The sequence below is a fragment of the Anser anser genome (genome assembly GCF_964211835.1).
Source record: "Anser anser genome assembly, chromosome: 12".
Classification (NCBI taxonomy): domain Eukaryota; kingdom Metazoa; phylum Chordata; class Aves; order Anseriformes; family Anatidae; genus Anser; species Anser anser.
In genome coordinates, this window is record NC_139733.1 from 2,735,037 (window position 1) to 2,757,271 (window position 22,235).

Here is a 22,235-nt window from a genome sequence, read left to right on the forward strand (position 1 = left end):
AGTAACAAGACAGTGAAGCAGAGAACCAAGTTCCAATTCTCAAATGCCAGGTAAGTGTTCTAACAATAAGATCTAAAGAAAAAAGAAGAGACAAGCTGCTGACTAACATAATCCGTGATGTTTGGCATTCATGTTTAGGTATAGCTCTTTACAACATAGCAAGCCTTTGCAGAATTTCGCTTATGGATTTTCCATAGCATCATGACAGTTAGTCACAATAACGGCATGCTTGGCTCAAGTTTTAACTGCCACACTATCCACAAGACTTCACAGGCTGTTTTAATGGATTTTAGCAGGAGGACACAACCCAAAGCCTCACAGAGAAACATATCACCCCGTAAATTCAGCTTGCTCTGACTCATATCAGATCCTTGTTTCTGGAAGACCTGAAAACCTCTTGTCCTTTTTATATCACATTTCTATACCACTGACAAGATGGAAGTACATTGGTAGTGAGTTTACTGTTGTACGCTGCTGAACAAATCAAGTCCCCATCAAGTCCCCACCTGTTGCCTTCCAATTACCTAGCCACACATTCTTCCCCCCCAACCTCCACCCTCCATTTTAGGCCTTCTGCCTTAGTAGCCTGTGTCATACTTAACTTCCCATTTAAACAAATTTTGCAGCATTTCAATTATAACCAACAATGTTTTGCATCTCCTCTTGTTATGGGAATAAGCTACACGGGATTCCCAGAGCCCTGTAGGGATACCCATCTCTTTTTCTAGCTGTTTTGAGATTATCAGAAATAATACCATTTACCAGCAGTAAGAATACCCAAGTTACAGGGGGTTACAGTACCAACTTGTAGTCCTTACTTGAAGTCTAAGCATACACGAATAAATATTTTTCACCGATTCCAAAGAGTGAAGGAACAGTCCACAAGTGATACATGCAGCAGAGTTTATATAATTACACTGGCAAAATATGATACTTGCCATTGTCTGACAAGGGTGAGCTTCCTACAGAAAAAACATTGCTAATGAGTTCAACATTTCCTCAGATTTCTGTCAGTTTTAGTGCAAGTCTTTGCTCCAACCAGTATTAGTTCCTATATTCTTCCATGCATGCAGTAATTTGAAATTTTCCTGATACATACTTGGCAAAGATTTATCAGATTTGTGACGAGGAACTATATCAGCATAGAAATGAGTAAAAAAAAAACAAAAACAAAACAATTAGGAGTCATATGTGTGAGGTACAAGAGGAGTGAGAGAGTTGTTTACTGACATGTCATGGGGATGTTTACTCACACATACTAACAGTTGATAAATCTGTATTTGTACCTGTAAAATGCATTTAAGCATCTTGTTATTTAATATTCATTGCCAGTGCAATCACAGGTTAGCTTCTTCATGATGATTATCTAACTGCATTCCCTAGTGCATTGCGTTGGTAGACTTTTTTTTTTTTCAGAAAAACAAATATGGGATATGAAAAGCCATGTTGAACAAAGTGCTCAAGATTCAATATACGAGATTAAAAACAAATTATTGTTAAATTAGTTCACTAGGGCTACAATAGAAAAGTTCGGAGCAACTTTCAGTGGTCTAAGGATAGCTTAAACTTTTGGAGGTCGATAATGAATTGTCAGCTTTTTTTAAAAAAAATCAAAATAGCTTTCAGTGAGCCTTTACACTTTTTTTATTTTTTTTAATTTTTTACAGGTAAGCAATGCAGGCAGCAATCTTTTTCGGAGATATAAGAAGATAGATAAATATACACTTAAGTAATTTGCGTAAATAAAATTCAATATGCAAAATTTGTATTTACCAACCTGTTATTGGCAACATCACTCAGCCTCATTGCTGAATCACTCTTCTGATTATTTAATTTCTGCTAACTGCATACAAAAGTAAAAGCTCACTGGAAGTTATACACTACGTCTGTCTATTTTTGTCATTCCAATTTATGCAAGGGTAAGTTGTCGATTTAGTTTGGAGTTAATGTGCCTATCTGTGCATCTAAAAGATAATATATTTCATCTGGAAACATTTATAGAGAAATGTCCTCGACCTATATATAGTACAATAAAAAAACATAAAAGAGGAATGCATATTGTAATATTGTTACATTAAATCTGGAGTTACATTAAATCAGATTGACATTCCGATTCCTTTGGGGTAGGTAAATTTTAACGTGGAGTTTCTCAAAGACGAAAACCTCTTGGCTCAAGAAAACTAGTATTAAAATAGGCAGTTCCACATGTTTGTAATTTGTGGAGAAAGTGCAGACAGTGACAGAATAGTGTCTGAATTATTTCCCACTCTTTTTTAAATTTATGTATAGCAAATTGATACACTTCAAGGTAGCAGCTGTTTAATGCTAATGCCTAATTATAAATTAGTCTGGTAACATTCAAATATATATTACATATTTTACATTACTAAGACATATTTAGGGGGCACAGATTCATTTTAACCCCATTTATACTACCCAATGTAATTACAGATTTAATCTTTGTGATAAAGTAAACTTGAAACAAGTTTTGCAAATTATGAATAATTTACAAGATTCTGAAAGTGTGTCTCCACACATCCAAATCTGAAACTCCAAGGCCAGCACATATGCTAGGACAAAAATTTATGAAAAACACTATACTATGTAAGTATACTTATGTATACTATGAAAAATTTTTGAAAGAAGTGGATGCAACCTGATGCCTGCTGTATCACCTGTAAATTATAATTATTCTAAACCAAATTACTACATTCTTTTATTGTAAAAATGAAAACAGAAATACTATATGTTGGAAGAAGTCTAGTGCTGGGATGTCTGTTTTCTACCTTAGTAGATCTAGTGGCACTTATATTAACACCAATAACATCACTATCACATTTGAAGTTTGCCTTTCAAAAATATATAAAAATTAATTTGATTCAATCGGGTTTCTCAAAAGGCTGTGCTTTCAGAAGTTATAGCGGACAAATTTAGTTAGATCCTCACTGCTTCACCATTTGGAAAACTACATGTAACTATCTTTTAAAAAAATCAATGATTTTGCAGAAAAAAATACTTGATCAAAAACATGTTTGTAAACATATACTAATATATCTCTTCCTTGTAGTTTGTTGCTAGCATTAAATTAGAAAAATGAAGTTTTTACATGAAGATTTACAACCCAAGGCTGCATTACTCTGCAGTTCTTGACATTGGTGGGGAACAGGTTTAGATGTTTCGAATCATCACTTCTGTCAATGTATTCTCATACTTTCTTAAAAGAAAACATGAAAGTTACATGATCAAAATGTTGGAGATTCAGGCCTGAAAACCTGCTTTTTCTCCAACCCTCATTCCCTTTCCATAATAAAAATGCATTTTTAACAAAAATGTTTAAATGTCTTATTATGTAATATATTCGACCTATTCAATGTCATTTAAAAATCTACTGCAATACACCAGACAAATATTTATTAATGCTATAATCAAGGAATGATACTGATCAAGTAACCCTCGCAAGTATGATAAGGCATTTCTAATTTCACTATGGCAACTACCATGAAAACTGTACCCTCTTTCAAAACATGCATTTTGTTAGGTTGAAGATTAGAAAGGTAAAATTACTCATGTTATGGTTTCTTTTCTATCTGACTACTCTTACTGAAACAATTCATGTTCAGGAATTCTCTTTTACTGGGGCTCCTTTATCACTTAAATCAAGAAGTAAACTTCATTTTGCTCTCCTCATTAAAATGCCTGTGGGAAAAAGAGACCAAAAATGTAAAATACATGGACAGAGAAAGGCCATGCTGCATCATTTAAATAAAGATGGGACCAGATTGCACATTAGAAAGGAACAAATATATCTTCAGCAATAAAACTGGGTTGTTACTCAAAGAGAAATGAAACTTCCTCGCTTTGCATGCACTTTTACAGATCTACTCTAGTGTCAGGCCCATGTTACTGAAAGACAACGAGAAGAACAGTAGGGTGAAGGGAAAAGCAGGCTTTCCAAAAACTTTCCTGACTCTTAGAAAACTGGGCTGCAATACTCAAAGGAAAGTTTAACCACTTAACCACAGAGCAGATATCAGCAGGTTACAATACTTTAATTACTTTTTCATACTCTAATAAGACTGGATTTATTTTAGATAAATACTTCCTACACTGTGGTCCAGAAAACAACGGTAAGTGATTTAGATCCAAGGAGACAATGTGTAGAACTAATACAGGATTTCCAATACTGTTGGGGGAGGTGAGGGGGGGGTCACAGTTTTTTTGTTTGTTTGTTTGTTTGTTTTCCCTCCAATAATGAAGGGATTTTCTGGAAATGTGGTTCTTTGGCAGCCTGTTATATTGTCTGGGCCCTTTGAAGAAGCATTTCTATAAACCATCCCTGAATGTGAAAGAGCATGTACATTTGCTATAAGTCTTTGTATCGAATATTTAGCACCAATCGTCATCAAGGTATTCATTTCCCAGGGTGCTATAAGCCGTAAGGCTGAAGTAGTTTCTTGTAGCCTACCAAAAAAACGCTCTTATGGTGCATTACTTAAAGATGCTCCAAGGTTTTGTCTTAACTTGGGAGGCTATGCATGGGATCAGAATAGGCTCTGGCTATAGCCCAGCCACCTGAGGAAGATTGCCACAGGTGCCAAAGCAAACCTTTTTTTTTTTCCTTCAAATAAGCAGCTCTCATCTCTCCTGCCCTGGCCCATCTGCACCTGTTGTTAGAATTCAAAATCCATCATCCTGCTATGAAGCTGGTTTGTCCTCTAGCAAACTACAAATACAGTGGAAGTGATAAGGGAAGCCTAATCTTTGAGATTTTTTTTTCCATTTCCTTGTCTTGTTAGAGTTTAGAGATGAAAGAAAACTTGGTTCAAAGAAAGACGTTGAGTATGTTTAAGTGACATCCTCAGAGTAGAAAGACTCCATTTGAATCCATTTGAAGCACTTCAAAGCAATTTCTTGCATTTGCTTCTAAGTAGTATGTTTACTTGCTTTACATGTGATCAAGTCAGATGAACCTAGCAAGATGCAGTTAGTAAAAATTGCGGTGTGTGTGTGCGCATTTGTGTGTGTGATAGGAGGGGCAGGGGAAATGTTTTTTTTTTAAGGGTCATTTAATGGGAGTTCTTTTACGTTGATACTCGTGTATTATGGTTAAAAATATCAAATATATTAAGTGGTAGAAATTAAAGTTACTCAGCATAAATTAATTACTTAGTAAAACTAGTTAATGCATACTTCCAGCAACAAATGCTGCATTAATAAATACCTGTCCTTAGTAAGCAATATAAAAAAAAAAAGTTAGAACGAACATTAGGTGTTAGATAACACAAACTCAGAAACTTTTTGATCAATTAAATTAAAATGAATCTGCCATTAAGCAACATATGGGTATATGTTAATCTGCATTTTGATCAGTTACAGAGTGAAGGAAAGGTTTACAGTTGGAATAATTCCAGGCAGCGCATCTCAGCCATATGTTTGAATCTCTAGCTTTAAGTCTAGATCTCACACAACTTTCATACGGGTCATTAGAGGCACTCAGTAAAGTGCTGCTTTAGAGAACTGCATCACAGTTCACAAATAAGGGTCTTCAAAAGCAAATTATTAAAAACGATTTATGTCATTCAACATAGCAACTAAATTCTATTTAGATATTCTAAAAATCAACAGTGGAGAACATCAAGCATACTAAGCAAGCAGCCCATGAAGAGCAATTCCTGCAGAATGTTGGTGTATATTTAGGTGAAACATGAAGAACTCATGTGAATAATACAATAAAGTTTAGCATCACCAGATCAAGTGAATTTTGTCTTGTCATACATAAAAAGATGTAGTTTAGACACTTAGAAGTATGTTTTCAGAGCTATACTTGCTAATTCCCACAATGTCTCATTGACTTCTATAAGCAGAATTGAACTACTATGTTGAACCTTACACGCAATTCATTGCTGAGCTAAGAATCTTCTGGTTTGCTTTTAGTTAAAAAAAAAAAAAAAAAAAGTATTTTGAAGAAGACAAGTCTGCTGACCATAAGCAAGACCCATCATGGGTGAACAAGTCAATTTGGGAGAGAAAGCTTTACAAGAGAAATTCTATAATAACACGTGGCTATTTTAACAGTCTTTCAATCTATAAGAAACAGAACTTTTCAACTATTTTTATACCATGACTTTCATAATTTCAAAAAGAAGCACAGTGCAGTATTGCTTGTACAGAGCAACATCATTTGGGTGGCAGGCAATAAACCAAACTCAACTGCAGATTTATACTGTAGTATCCCTTCAAATAAAATAATCAGTGTATTTTTTTTTCCTGAAAAAATGCCAGCAGTGTGTAATTCATTTGTGCTCACACACAGAGAACTTTCTTGAAAGAATGCATTATTATTTTGACACACAAGCTTGGAATGGCCACATATTTCATTCACATAGTATAATATTTGTTTTCATTTGTTTTGAGATTTGTTTCAGCTTCGGTGTTAACAAGACTTAAGACTGCAATCTCTTCCTCAGTCATTTTTGGTAACAGAATAATAGTTTAATTTAAAGCAACCAAAGTATTTTAGTTTAAAAACAAATAATTACTAAACTTTATTAACAGTATATTTTCAATGATTTTTGCATTTTTCAAATAACTTTATTCAATCAAATTAACTAGGAAAATATTTCTTTTTCTTCCTACTGAGTGACATCACACTCATTTGAAATGGCACAAGGAGAACAATTAATAAATTCTAATAATGGAATGCATTATTCTAGAAAAACATCATCATAGTACCTTGTTATGCTCTGCATCCTAACTCTGTTGTTTTGTTACTTTCATTGCTTACCTCCTTGTTTGCTCTGTCTGCTTGAACTAATGTTCCATTCAGACACGGTTCAACATAGTGAAGTTCTTCATTATACTATAGAGAGAAATAAAAAGTAGGATGAAAAATTTAATTAAAAGCTTTGAAAGATACATTTTAATTTAATGATTTAGAACTACAGTGAAATATGCATATAAAGCAAGAACACTATGATTTAGTTCATTTTTGAAAGCTGGCCATGGTATTTTTTTTTCTTTTACATGCTTCCTATTGTTTCAGAGGTTTAGACTTTTAAAAAGGAACATTCAGTTGAATGGATGCCAACACTCAGGTGGAATTAATGGGTAATGTATACACTAGATGGTATAAATATCCTTCATGCTGAAATCTGAATAGTATTAAGAGTTCAGATTTGATGCATCACTGTCACGACTCCCAATTCTTTGTTACATATACAGAAAAACCTCACAAATAATTGAGGCGTTGGCTAACATGTTTTGGAAGGTTGATAGTGGAACAACCATGCCAAAAACTCTGTGAGCTTGAATCAATCTGGAATATGTCTATCAAGTCAGAACTTCAGTCAAGCAACTAAGACCTGAAACTGTGACAGATCTTGAAAGAAATCTCTGCTTATCTTGCAAGGTCCAAGTACATTAGATACTCCAGTCCCACTTTCAGAAGCATCTTAAGAATTTAAACAAAGTGTCATCAGCATGACAGATCTAACAAACATCAGATCTAACAGAACCATGGATGCTTGTCACTTGACTGAAAATTGACTTGATCGTTTAAATCTTTTAAACCTTTCAGTAAATGTCGGATTAATATAGATGCCTTCAAAAATTCTACATTAGATGTAGAGATATAGTCTTCACTTAGTTCCTCTTCTTACTCATTTGATCTAATCTAGAAGTTATCACAGATCAAAGTATGAGGTCTTTGCATTTTGGTTCTACTTCGTTTCACACTTTCACAGACATTAAGTGAATCAGAAGATCCATACCAGACAAGAAAAGACAACACATTAAGCCAAAAATAATGATGGAAAGCATTTCAGATGATTAACATATGCATGTATTCAATTATTCCTCCATCTCATGAGGAATAATTAATAATAAAAAAAAAAAACTTTACACAAGGTTCTCTGTCACTGCAAGATCTCATCATCTCTGCCTGTACCTCTGAATTTGTTCTGCTCTCTCTTCAATTTAACACCGATCCTTTGTCTGCACATATGCCTAACCATAGACCCCTGCAACCTGTTCCACACAGGACACCTGTTATCATCATTCACATGAACAGTGTACTATTTGTCACATTCATTAATTTCATAACTACTGCTGCAAAGAGTTTTTAATTAGAACTTCATCAAATTATTCTTGAGGCATTGTGCCAGAATTAGTCCTCCACTCTAAAAATATATATATATATATATTAACCCAGAGTAACTTCACTTCCTATTGCTAGAGATATAGGATATTTACATCAGCATCTACGTAGCAATTGGTTAGCAATCCAAGCAAAACAAGATGCTAGGTTATTTATCCAAACTTTCTGCAGAAAATGTTCATGCTTTCCTAATTATTTTAATCCCATCAACATTATTCTAATTTATGAGATCCTGCAGACCATGTCTATTGCTCCAAATGTAATGTGAAAAAACAAGGCAATGACATCTGAAACTCTAGAGAGTCACTGGCAATGTCCTGTGTGCTTTTCAGAGTCACAGCACGTTATTGGTCTGACAAATGATGTACTCTCCCATATAGTTTCTCTTCAGACTGTTCTTCAGTCTTTCTTCTGAAAGTTGTTGCAAAATAATAATGCCAAATCCACACACTATTATTACATGACAAAGTGAAAACCGCCTTCCATTCTGTTGTAAAACAAAACAAAAACAACAACAACAAAACACCATATCCTGAAAACCTGTAACAGACACTGGCACACCACTGCCTATTTCCAAGCTCTCTCCTGCCTTCACAGGTTTTTTGTTTTTGTGCTGTGTTTTTTTTTTTAAGCATGTTCTTAAATCAATGTACTTTCTAATTAAGCCTGGATTTTTAGCTTGATTTTGGTAGCTGTCATTAGAGACTAGACTACCAGATGTACTTTTCTTTATATGATACCAAGCACAGTCTTTAATCAGCCAACATGGAGTAAAATATTAGTCTGCCTGTCTCTCAGTCATGATAACCATTTCAAATACCTCATGTATGCAAGCAAAATCAGAATTTTTAAAAGCTGTATTAGTACCACTTTTTTTTCCCCAGACTTATCACCACCAGCAAACAGATGAATCATAACTTCCTACTCTGTCAGAGTACTATCATTTAAGTAGCATAAATTCAGTCTGTCCAGTTTCTGTATGACTTCTATTCAGCAGCATTTTAAGTAACCCACATCATCAGGCTATCCCTGCAGACCTGCAGCTTGCACGTCTGCCAGCTGTATCACAACCCGGACAGACTCCCGGTAGCTTCCCGCAATGTCTTTACTGTTGTTCATTTGCATAGTATAAAGGATGCCCACACTGTCACAAATGGATGTTTCAAGTCCCTTAGCAGTCCCATTCTACAGAACCAACCTCCTTCAAAAAAGGATGAATGAAAAATGTTCATTGACACATAAGCAGCACAATTACACAGATAGCATGTGGACAAAGCACCTTCACTGTTATTACGAACACAAGAAAATGTAGATTTTTAACCTTCTGAAACCCTGCCAAGTTGTGACGCTATTTGCATCTGCGGTACCTAATTCACCTTGGGAATATTATTATAAAATATTTAAAGTAATCTGCTACATATGGAAGAAGAAGCTGGATTATGGCAAGGCGTGTCAATGAGTATTTTATGTAGCAGTGTTCTGTGAATTACAAGCACAACCTGATGTGCTCTGTTTCTCAGAGTTTCTTGCTCTACCATTCAGATACAAACAAAAGCATAGTAAGAAAAATCTGTATATAAAAATATATATCAGCTTCTGATGGTTCAATTTGTTGCAAAGATGCATTGTTATGATTACATTTTAATTTTTATACAATTTGCTGCTTATATAGACTTCAAATTCCATTAAAAATATTATGAGATGGAAAAATTTACTAGACAAAATTATTTCACTTCCAAAAACAATGCCCAAAACAGCAAAAATCTCCCAAAGCCCATGAAAACTGAAGAATGTTGATGCAACACATGGAGGCTTTCAAGCAGCATCTCCGTCTCAAACTGGCATATCTACTTGATAAGAGCTTTAGTACAGCTTCCCCCTTCAGTAAAATACACTGCTTGTGCTTCATAGCATGTATCAGATGGCTTTGTCATTGTCATAGGGCGTTTTACAATGTTATCACTAATAACTCTTTTAACTATGCCAAACTTTTTTTTTTTAGAATGGAAAAGAGAAAAGACATTCCAGAATTTTCTCGATCTACAGAAATCCCACACATATTTCACAATCTCACCCAGCAATTTGAACTCAGTACTGCGGCTATTCTATGACATTTAAAATTTTGTATTTAAGTAAAATAGCTTCCTGATCTTGACTCAAAAGGCCTGTTAGTAACTGCTGACTTTGCCAGCAATACCTGATATAGATCTCCCTTTTTCCCAGGGAAAGGAGATTTTTAAAACAGATTTTTCTTCTTTAGTTCAAAGCTGTCAGTACTCAGCTTTCTTATTTCCTACTACAAAATTAATTCACCTGAGTAAAAGACTGCATTCTGCCCTTCAAGAGCTTTGCATTACACTGTTTTCTTTTATTTCCTAGTGTTACATATCATACCCCTATACTCGTGTATATGACATCTTTGCACATTACATTTGTGATAGCTGTGATGCAATAGCATAGAGAACTAATTACTGTGCAGCAGCTATCAACAGCTTCCGCTTCATTGACGGAGGGAGAGAAGAACAATTACCATGTTTTACAAGCTTTTCTTAAAACCTCAGCCTACTTTAAGCTTTCTTATATTTTAAGCACTTGAGGTCACTGATTATAATAATTTACTTATTTACATTTATCTGTTTTATTTACATTATTTTGCCACTCTAGCTATTTCTTTGTACAGCAGGCATACAATAAAGTGAGTGGGCCAAAATCTGAAGTAAGTAACCGTATGATTAGTAAGACAGCTGCTGACTTATATTTTATAATCAGACACTATTGATATTCTAAAAATGAGGTATTTTCCAAACCCACGCAAGTAGTTTACATTTACCTTAGCGTTTCTCATATTTATCCTTTGCCAACTGTCTGGAGCAAGGTGCATAGAAACAAATTCATATTGTGTTGTGCAACAACGCACAGATATAAAGATTTCACACTACTTCAGGCACAACTACTTTTCAGCCCAACCTAACACCCAACAACAAAGCCAAACCAATTCCTTTGATTCCTCTTTTGGTATTTCCGAAGTTCCCCTAGCATTACCACACACAACAAGTGGGATACAAGTACAGCTCAGAGCTTGTAGCACTCATACAGAGGGACACAAGTGGCTGCCTTCCCCTTGCCCAGCCTGCTCTTATTTTGCCCACACAGAATAGAATTAGTCAGGCCGGCTCAAAAATAAGGTTTATCCCTTCTGTATGAATACTAGGACTTAGAAGATAGAGACTGCACGAAAACTGTTTATAACGGAAAATTTTGCAAATTAAAACCAGGGCTACTGTGCTTTGAATTAACAAATAATACTCTTCTAATATATTTTGATAAAATAGTGTGACTAAAGCATTAAAATTGATTAAAATTCTCAGCTCAGTTAATATTAATGTAGAGTTTACATTTTTGTAAAAGCATTTAAAAAATTTAAGCATTGGGCAAAATTAGTACTCCTTTTATGATAATATTGTTAATTTAATGCATGAGCTGGAGTTACACTTCAAAGCAAACTGGAAAAATATGCCTTTTCTCTTGTTGTAGGCATCTCTTTCATGCACCAGTACACTGACCTTACGTTCTAATATAGGCAGCACAAAATCGCTCTTGTATTTCAACAATTTCTTGCAATTCAATCATCTAGTCCATCAATTCCAGATAGATTTTGCAACAACCTAACCATGAAAGCTAAAACGATTTCTAACATTATGTTTTTATGTTTATTCTCTGGAAAGACTCGCACTGAATTCTGCTTTCTGCTACATATAAAGTTAGAAATATATATAGTGAAAAAGCAAATGGACTTAGTGGATATGAAACAATCCAACTAATGTACTGCTAACAGCTTTGAGGGCTTGTTGTTGGCTGCTTTGTTTTGTTTTGTTGTTGTTGTTGTTTGTTTTCTATCCTACTAGATATTTTTAAGTGTTAATTGAATTTTTAATGACATTAGTGTGTACTGACCATAGCTCCTATTACTATTAATGAAAATTCTCAACTTTTTTGTGTACAGGATACTGAAACGTATAACAACCCAAAAAGCAAACTGAAATGCCTTCAGAAAACATTTTGTACAGTGTAAAGGGATAATAAAAAACTAATAGAATAATAAAATCATTAAGGTTGGAAAAGACCCCCCAAGATCATCTGGTCCAACCATCCTCCTACGACCAATCAATTATGCCCTCCTTCTACATGAGTTAATTATGTAATTATTATTCAGGAAGATTAATACAAAAGATATTCTGAACTAATTTATTAAAAATACAGTACATGCACATATATTTCAGGCATAGTTATTTCATTCTCCAGACAATCTCGATTTACACTAGTGTTACTGGGATCATTTATTTTAATACAAAAATGGCACTTCTGCTGTACCATACCATGGGAAGGCCCAAATCCTCCTTATATCCAGAAGTTTAAAGGCATTCTTGGGATTTACATGAATGATAAAAGCACTTACTTATAAAGTGGTTTTATTTACTTATTCTCAAAACAATATTAAAGGGAAATTTATAAAACCATCAATATCTCCCCTCCTCAGCCAAAACATAGTCATGATCAATCCTATTACACCTAAATAACTGTAAAACTATCCTCGTCATATGTTTAAAGCTTGTATGTGAACCAACTGCCACACACAAGTAACAGAACTACTGATGATTCTAAGTTATCACTGTTAGTAAGCACCAGTAAAACCTCTCCACAAAACTTTACAATACCCATGTTGTTATTTGCAAAATAATGTCATATCATAGGATCAACATGGAAAAAATGTCCTAGAACTTAATATGTCTTCAATGCTAAACATCAGGCACTGCTTTTCACATAATTTTACAGATCAATAAATCTTACTTTTGGAGAGTAGCATCTGAAATTGTGTTCATTATGTGTTCATAATATTCAATGTTGCATTATAAGTACACGAAAAATGTGACTTAAAAATAATTTTTAAAAGATTTATGATGGGTCAGTAAAATGATAGCATGCAGTAGATTCTTATATTCATTAGCTTGCTTTAGAGTTGTTTTGTGAGCATCTCACTTCTGAAACTCAATTAGCTAGGTACACAAACAGCACCCTTCGGATTCACATTGAGGAGTACAGTAAAAATGAGGAGCTACGTTGGTATTTCATCTTGCCATGCAAGCTTCAGCAAGATCTAACATCTTATTCTATTAATTTTCCCTGATCTGATTTTCTATTAATTAACCCCCCCCCCCCATGAGTATGACAGCTTAAGGGGCTTCAGATTGTGACTCCTAGAAAAACGGTTTGAAACACTGTCACCAGCTTGCACTTGAAAATCAGTCTTTTCAGTTGGTACAAATGCCATCCTATATCCATCACCTGCCCACAACATTTTTTCAATTGTATTTTGTGATAAAAACATGACGGATAGCAATAAAAGATTATATGTCATTGTATGATTCTCTGTGAAAAGATGGAAGAAAAAGATGGAAAAAAAATCCTGAGACACTCACAGCAATTATATTGAAGAAGTCATCATCACCAAGGGTATCCAAAATAGATGAAACTGTCTGTTTAGCAATAGTCAATCGAAGCCCTTTCATACTGCCACTGACATCTACTAAAATTACCACATCTTTTGGAGAAGTAGCTGCTTGGATGTACCTAAGATGAAAGACAAAACATCTTGTTCTTTAAAATACTGAACTTTTCTTTCTTCTACATTTCTTAAACACTGGTCATCTATTGCCTACCATTTTCTATTTCTGCAGTCAAATGCGATGACTCCATTCTCATCAGGTTCCCATTTAATACCTGTTCAGGAAAAAAAAAAAAAAGAAAAAAAAAGATTAAATGATTAAAAAAAGATCACGTTTTACACAGTAACTTCTCAAAATGCATCTGTGATGTTGTGACAAAGTAATGTTTAGCAGTTTCATACTTGAATTTTACATTTGCTATTATAAGGTAGCTAACGCTGAGGAAAAAAAAAAAGGATAAAATAGCACTGACAGAAACAAGATGATTTTCTCACTCCTTTTTAACCTACTCTAAAGTGAAAACTTCTTCAGACCTACTGTGCTCATCATACTATTGTCACTGAAGTATTGTCATACTTGGTCTTCTGTGCTGACCAGTTTCATGACGTGCTGGCCAAGTCCCTTTCAAAGTGTGAGTGCTTACATTTCATTGCTTATCTCAACAGGTACTGCTATATTAAGAGGTTCACTCACAAGTCATACGTTTTGTGCTTTGACCATTTAAAAAAAAAAAAAAAAAAGATTGACAGGCAATCCTTTCAGCTTTTGCACTCAGTCTTCTAGCACAAAACAAAAAACAGCCTTTAAAATAAAGATTAACATTTTCTATCCTTAAAATGCTATGGGGCTTGAGAATTCAACCATAATCTAAAATTAATACAGATGTATATATTGCTTTCAGCCACTTTCAGACCTACAGGCTTACAGTAAACTGGCTCGCATTAAACTCAAGACTTCATACATAAAAACAAACAACCAAAACAAACAAAAATGAAAACACAACATGGGTCACTAAACTGTCAGCTAAAGGAAAAGTTCCCACTCTGAGCCTGATCCAAAATTGCAGAAGCTGGGGATAAGTTTATTTAGCTTTTTAGTGTATTTAGTATGTAGCATATTTGATATGCAATTAAATATAAACCTTAACATGTAACATATTTAATATTTATTTGATAAATAGAAATAAGAAAAGTGATTTACTTGAATTTTATTACAAATTGTATGAAAGTACCTTTAAAACAAATTTTTGAAATCTTTAAATGCAAGATAATAAGTTATGGGGAAATCTAAGAACCAGATAAATTACAATTAAGTCTTCTTGTATGTATTAATAGAACACATTATCTAAGTTCAGTGATGTATGAAGGGTCTTTAGTTTTTCTCCACAGTCACTTCAGAAGTTATTTTTCATATCCATGTATATACAAATAAAGAATATGCGTGAGCTATCTCTGGAGCTATCACTTCCAAATGGAAACTAGCAGAAAAAAAAATCAGAACATTGAAAACATTCAATAGAAATCTTTCTGAAAAGTAGATAAATTAAAATTGAACTTGCAAGTATCTGTGAAGGTATTTGTGACAATACTCAATGGAAATTTGCAACCATAGCTTTTCTTTTTTATTTTTTTTCAACCTGTATTCTTCTTACCTGGATATTGTCTGAAAAATCCTTTTGCACTTCCAAAGTACTGCCAGATGAGAGAAGGGTCACGATCAAAGTTATCAACAAACACCTTATTTAAGGATTCTGACCAATAAACTCCATTTACAATGGCTGGATCTAGGGAAACAAATTTAAAAAAAAAAAAAAAGGAAAGAAAAGGAAAAAGATTTTTCTGAAATGGAATCTTTTCAACTCTGTTATCATCTTCAGCTTATTCAGTACCCCAAAATCTAGTGACTGCAAACTATTGCAGTTTCCTGTGTTAGTTAAGAGTGTCAAAATGAATTCTATACAACCTGTCTGGGTATGACCCTGTGCAACATGTTCTGGGTGACCCTGTTGAGCACTTGTTCTGGAGAACATAAGTGAGTCAACATAACAGTAGATTATTCAATTTTCTTTCTTTAAACCCTTGGAATATCTCATGGCAACACTTTAGACATTTATTTTAATCTTCAATTTGATAAGGCCATTATTGCTATACTTTTTTTTTTTCCCCATACTTAGATGAATTATGGTATATATCCAAACACAAAATCTTATAGTACATAACACTAATTATTATTTGAAAAACGCTGGAACCAAATTTCACTATAACATCATATTATTTTTGACCCCCATTGAGGGAGAAAAGTACAAAACTAATCCTTGATGTTGAAAATAAACTATTTCTGTTTACTACATCTTAGTACCTTCTTGACCCAGCAATTCCTAAAGCCCGAGATTGCCTGAGTATGTTTTAAGCTGCCAAGTTGGTTCAATGGTGGTAAATAGGAAATAAATGAACACATCTTAAAAAGTTACTCAGTTTCAGATTTTGATGTCAAACGTAGTTGACAGATGAGAAACAATTAGGATATGTTGTATACCCAATTTAATCAGTACAGAAAGAACAGAACTAAAATCACAGATGGATTATTTCATTGTAAAACTGTGCATACACACAAAGATTTGTTCAAGCATTTGAAATAATGCTTCCATTAACTTGTAAAATAACGACACTTTACTGATTCTAATGGAACGTGATTCTAATGGAGTGCAAAAAAGGTGAATTGTTATCTTTCCTTACATTCATCAAGTTAAAAAAAAAAAAAAAAAAACAGAAAAAGGGAAACGTCTCAGCTACACATCTTAAAGTTTTGTTTCATCTAAATATTTAGCTTTACATAAATGGACTGCTGAAACAGCAAGGTCAACAAAACAGATTTTGTTTTTAAAACATGTCTGGTATAGTTACTTGTTTCTCTAGAAGATGAAATATACATTTAAAATCTGTCCAATCAGAAACACATCAAACAAACCAATGCCACTAGTCGAATGGTACTACTTCAGTCTTGCCTAGCTGGCAAGAACCATTTTCTGGGTGTTTCCAAGTCTGACATTACTCCAATAGCAAGTTATGTTTGAGACATTGCAAATTAAGTGCCAAGACTGCCTACCCTGTGATCTACCATCAGTTTGCAGAAATGTGCTCTTATTTCAGTGCCTCAAAATATTGATTGGGGTGGGATCCATTGTTCAGCATTTGGACATTTAATGAGAAGTGAAGCACTAAAATGAGAATCTCATTCTCAGTCCACTAGAATGTCCCAGTTCTGCTCCTATTCACATGCTCTGATGGAGAAACTGCATCACTAAAAAGTACAGTGGCATTACTGGTCAGCATTACAATACCAAGATAAGGCGGTAAGCTTAATTCATATTTTAAAATAGCATCATAATACAGAGAGTGGTAATTGTTTTTCATTTGTTTGAAGTGTTTCTATAAAAGTCTCTTCAGAGGAAAAACAAAGAACCTCTCCTCCGTCTCAGGAGAACAGTAAGTTCTTCATATATCCTTCAGTTAAGAGTATTAGTGAAAAGCCTTATTGGTCATAAAAAGAATAGTTCCATCTTAATATATATTTAAAATAAAATATAGTGTTTCTTTGCAATTTATATTCAAATCTCATTCCAAGACTGCATATTTTACCTTAGTATTTTACAATATTATGAGTTCATCAGATATCTTCTATTCTGGATTCCTCAGAGGCTAATTTGTTAATGCCCTTTCCTAAGGTACCCGTGCCACAGCACCCTCATCTAAGCAGAACCTTCGCTTTGCCTCCCTCACTTTATTTCCTTCAAATCCCATATACACCCCAGCTCCATCAGATCATGAGACAACTTTCATTGTCAAGGCTTTTAAGCTTTCAGCTGAATGAAAAATCCTTCCATTGGCATTTAAAATATATATATTTATGTATAATACGTATATAAAATGTATATAAAATCCTATTTTTAATGAAAGTATATTGAAATACCCATGTCACTATTGTAGTGGATTATTTTTATTAGCCCATCTACGATGAGCCACTTTTTGTGTTTATATAGCTGTACTATGGATTAGAGAACTCCAGGGAAATACAACCAAGAAAATTTTCCTTGAACATGAATATTTGAGTCTATATTTTGCATTATGTTGACAACACTAACCCCTAATCATCCAAATCCTGATCAAGAAAAACATTAATCTAGTGACTATGAAACTAATGGGAAATTAACTTTTTTTTTTATTTTTCCTAAAAGGAGCATTAAACAAACATATTAAACAAGAGGGCACAATTAAAATACAGTCTATGATGACTGGATTCCTTCAAAATTATTCCTGGTGGCAATTCACTACCTTCCTATACCCTGCATATCTATCGTGCTGTTCTTTTTACAATATGCCAAGAGCAATCTATAAGTCAAATTTTATGCATTTTTTTTTTAAGCAAATTAGGTCACACAGTTTAATCCTTATAATACTGGAGGAAAACTGAAGTGGGAAAAAAAAATCTATCCACAGTACCAAACTGCAGGCAGATAGCCTATAAGTGAAAATCACCTCTCTCTACTAGTTACTGCACCCTCAGGCAGACCGATCTCAAAACCAAGCTCCTTGCTGTAAATTTGATAATTACTGTTACATGGACACATCTCCAAGCACATATGCCATCCTAAATGCAATGAAGTTCCTGACCATATATCCTCATCAAATATTTAGAGGACTATCTTTCAATAATAGATATGTTAAGCTTATAGTTCTGAGCAACTCTCAGTTTTAGTAATTATGTTCTGCTTAAATTGCCCCCATTACTTCATTTAGAAACAATATTAAGTTTTCAGATTTTTGGTGAATGTTATCTGCATCCCCCAAATAGTTACTTTTCAATATTGGTAACTAAGTGTTTGTAAATACTCAGGAATCTGAGAATGGAGGAAAAGAATAAAATATAAGAACATAATATAAATGCAAAATAATTTATGTGATGTTATGGGGCTGATTCAAAGACAAGAAGTGTAAACATCTTCTGCCACACATCTTGAAACATAATTTCTGTTTGTGCTTCCTGACAGTAACAGCTAAAAACAATTCAAGGATTCCTTTTCCCTGACCTTTTAGATGGGACTACTTGCAATTATATGGGATTTTGTTCCACTGCTGTTTGTGTAGATGCTATCAGTTTTTTATTGATATTTAATACAAAACCAGTCTCCAGACAAATAGGTACATTGACATGAATCTGAAATATATTGTGAAAGAACAGTAAAAATGCATGTAACAGTTAAGCTACTGTCACAGATACTGCTCACACTAAGACGTAGGGCTGAACACTCAACAAAGGCAACCACAGTGTGCAGAATGAAAGATGTACATCAGAATGACAGAGGTTAGCACTATAATGAAAGGTACTTTAATTCACAAAACCCATAATAATATCTAGAGTAAGATAAATCTACGGAAATAAACTAATACATACATAGTGCATTTTGCTTTCCAATTATTCTAGGAAGCTTTATAGAAAATACTACAAAATAATAGGAAAATAAGAAAATTCCTACCAAGGAATTCACTTACTGTGAAGAAAATGTGGAATACTGCTGTTTCCATACTCTGCTTTATTACCAAGAAAAATTGTTACTGATAATGCTTAGTTTACTCCCCAACTATTTTGCCTTTGTAGTATGACCGTTAATTTCTCTTGGAAAGCTGACAAAGATACTGCATGCAAAATGGTATTCCTTCATGTAATATCTGGCCTCAAGGGCAGCCGCTAACATTGCAGAGCAGTACTGTCACACAATAAAGCAGTATGAGCACAGCCTACAGGACCAAGCACTGGAAAAGAATGCAAAATCCAGCATCCTTTTGGCTCAAAGATAGCAGCAAAATTAGCTTAGTTTTGACAACACTGACAACGTATTTAGTCTGGTCATATTTTAAAGAATAACAAAATCACATACTTCGCTGGGACATACACCAACAATCTAATAATTATACTACTCAACACTAATACGAATGCTTTTCAGGGTGGTCCAACATATTCAAGAGCTAGGGCTGGGTGCCAATTTTGGCAACTGCCTTTTGCTTTTTTCTCTCTCTTCACCTCCCTCTCCCTCTACTGGGTAATGTGGATGCATCAGCCCACAGATCAAAGCATCTGGACAACTGTAGGCACAGACGAAGGTGTTTGTCCATTTTGCTTCATGTGCTGTGAAACATTCAGCAATATCAGAAACCACATTCCCTCTTCACATGTATACGGAGTGGTAAAGACTTCAAGTGCATGATTGCATAGAGGCATAGTGGTAGATATGTACTTGTTTCAGCTTCCAATGTTGCCCTAATGACATGCCTCTTCTCCTTTGAAGTGGCAGCAGAAGAATTGGAGTATGGCCAGATGCATTTATTTTCACAATGGCTTTCATGATTTTTTATTATTTATTTAGTAGTGAATAAGGTGGCCTGAGATTCAACTTTAGTTCATTTGAAAGCCAGAATTACAGTGGTAAAGTCCTCCCTAATGCTAGCTAATTTGGGGATAGAGATTTAGTCCTGACTCTGAGAATAGCTTGCCACCCAATGAAATATAAAAAAACTTCCTGCAGCAAATAGGCTACCTTTGAGGTTACCCATTCAGCAACTGACCTGGTTTGACTCTGCTTAACTTCTCAGATATAACAGCTAAAATCAAACAATGGAAAGGTAGCTCTCTGAAGTGGTTAGACCAAAGCTCTCAATACAGGACATGAGCAGGTTTGAACAAAGAATATTATTATTTTTAATTGAAGGAGGGTCTTGGAGCAAAAGTCAAAGGATTCACATGCTGTCCATCTCTGGAAGAGCTACCAAGATTCTTCTGTAATAGAGCAGCTGTCACAGGAGCCAAGCACATGGGACAGTTACACCTATCACTAATACAGTATAAGAAAACAGGATTGTCTACCTGGCAATTTCGTAACAGGCCTTCGCAGAGGAGAACACAAGCCAAAACCCAGTAGTGCAGACAGAGGATCACACCATAAATTGATGTGACTACAGACAGCAGGATAATTCTGTATTTTTAGAAAAAACATAGCCCAAGACTATGAAAGCTGATAGGTTAGAAATAACACTCTGTAGAGCTGTAGGATGCCAGGATATGACTGAGAAACAGATTAGAATACATAAAGAAATACTGTCAGAAAAAAAAAAAAAAAAAGGAAAGAAAAAAAAAGAAATTCCAGGTAGCAAAGAGAAAGCAAATACTCAAAACATAAGAATTAACCAAAATGAATGAAGATCCTCTAGTTCTGACACATGGTAAGAAGAAATTTCTGCACAGGCTGATGGTACAAAGACTGTCAGCAACCAGGAAATCGAGACCTGTACCAGTGGCAGGGCAGGAAAAAGCATCATGACATACAACAAAGAAAGCCAGTGGAATGTATTGCAAACTACAGGAAAAGAAAGCAAACGTGACGGCTGCTAAATGAAGCCAACTGTGCTGTAAAATATTTAATGCACAACATACCAAAAGGAGCAATTTTAGCAGAGCTGTTGTCAAAGTAATATACGACAAAGGCAAGGTACAGCCTTGGAAATAAAAGCCGTCCTTTCAGAAATTGCTCAGGGACAGACCTGTTCACAAATCTTTACAAAATCTGTTCTAAAAAAGGACCATGCAAACCTGTAAATTAACATTTCACTATAAATGTCTAATTCCTAGTCTTCTGATAATCAAAGAGATGCACAGAATTATAGAAACAAGCCAATTTAGTTACACCACACAGTGCAAGAAGGTCCCATAATGACACTTATAATCGGAGACACTCTACTTTTACCCATCACATCATGCCTGTTGTATACAACAAATGGAGGCACGAGAACCTCTAGAAAGAGATGTTTTAGTCTGCAAAACGCATTCAATCATACTGGACGATAATAAGCCATTTAAACATCAGTACATTCCTGGAAGTATCAACATAATACAAACGTGTTAAGTATCAGCAATGAGAGCACACTTATTATCAGCACAACAAGTAACTGTGTCTCACCCTCTCAAGTCAATCATCTCTTAATGCTGTACTGCTTTATAAGCCTTGAGTTACACATTCTCCTTGCACAAAAGACCATTTGCACAATTTGAGTAGAAGGGAAGCTCCACTCAAACCAAAATAGTTGGAAAAAGCCCCACTGATATTAAACCGTTTGTCAGGTTCAAAACCTCTGAAACTAGCAATAAAACATACTGAAAACACTGAGCAGATGCACAAACGCATCTAGGGACAAATACATTACAAAACCACTTATGGATTCTTAACATTATTTGCTCCTTTACGAATGTGCCAAATAAAAGCTGTAAGAAATACACCTAGATAAACAAAGTACAGCATAAAATTGTCTTTGTAGGTTTTTAGCCAAATGGTATTTTGAAACAGTTTATATTCTAGCCAAGCATACTAATACTTGACCAGAAGAGCATGCCTCCTTTTCTCTTCACACAACACGGATCCAAGAAAAATCCAGTATGGCTCCTTGTTATGTAGCAGGATAGAGAGGCAAATAATTACTCCATTCTAAAATAGTAGAAGAATGAATAAAATGCATGAATAAATAAAAGCG

The 22,235-nt window shown here is 34.5% G+C and overlaps 1 protein-coding gene across 32 annotated transcripts in view; it reads right to left on the reverse strand.

The window, feature by feature from the left end:
- Nucleotides 1-22,235, reverse strand: part of CACNA2D3 (calcium voltage-gated channel auxiliary subunit alpha2delta 3) — a 509,008-nt gene that overhangs the window by 249,659 nt on the left and 237,114 nt on the right. For all 32 annotated transcript variants that reach the window (XR_014571619.1, XR_014571620.1, XM_083795939.1 and 29 more), the window contains 4 exons: nt 15,311-15,442; nt 13,873-13,933; nt 13,633-13,783; nt 6,785-6,859 (listed from right to left, as the gene is read on the reverse strand). Coding sequence is in view for 30 of the 32 variants with exons in the window: in XM_083795939.1 (XP_083652065.1) it covers nt 6,785-6,859; nt 13,633-13,783; nt 13,873-13,933; nt 15,311-15,442 (419 nt within the window). In the remaining 2 variants the exon portion in view is untranslated. The remainder of the gene's footprint in view (nt 1-6,784; nt 6,860-13,632; nt 13,784-13,872; nt 13,934-15,310; nt 15,443-22,235) is intronic.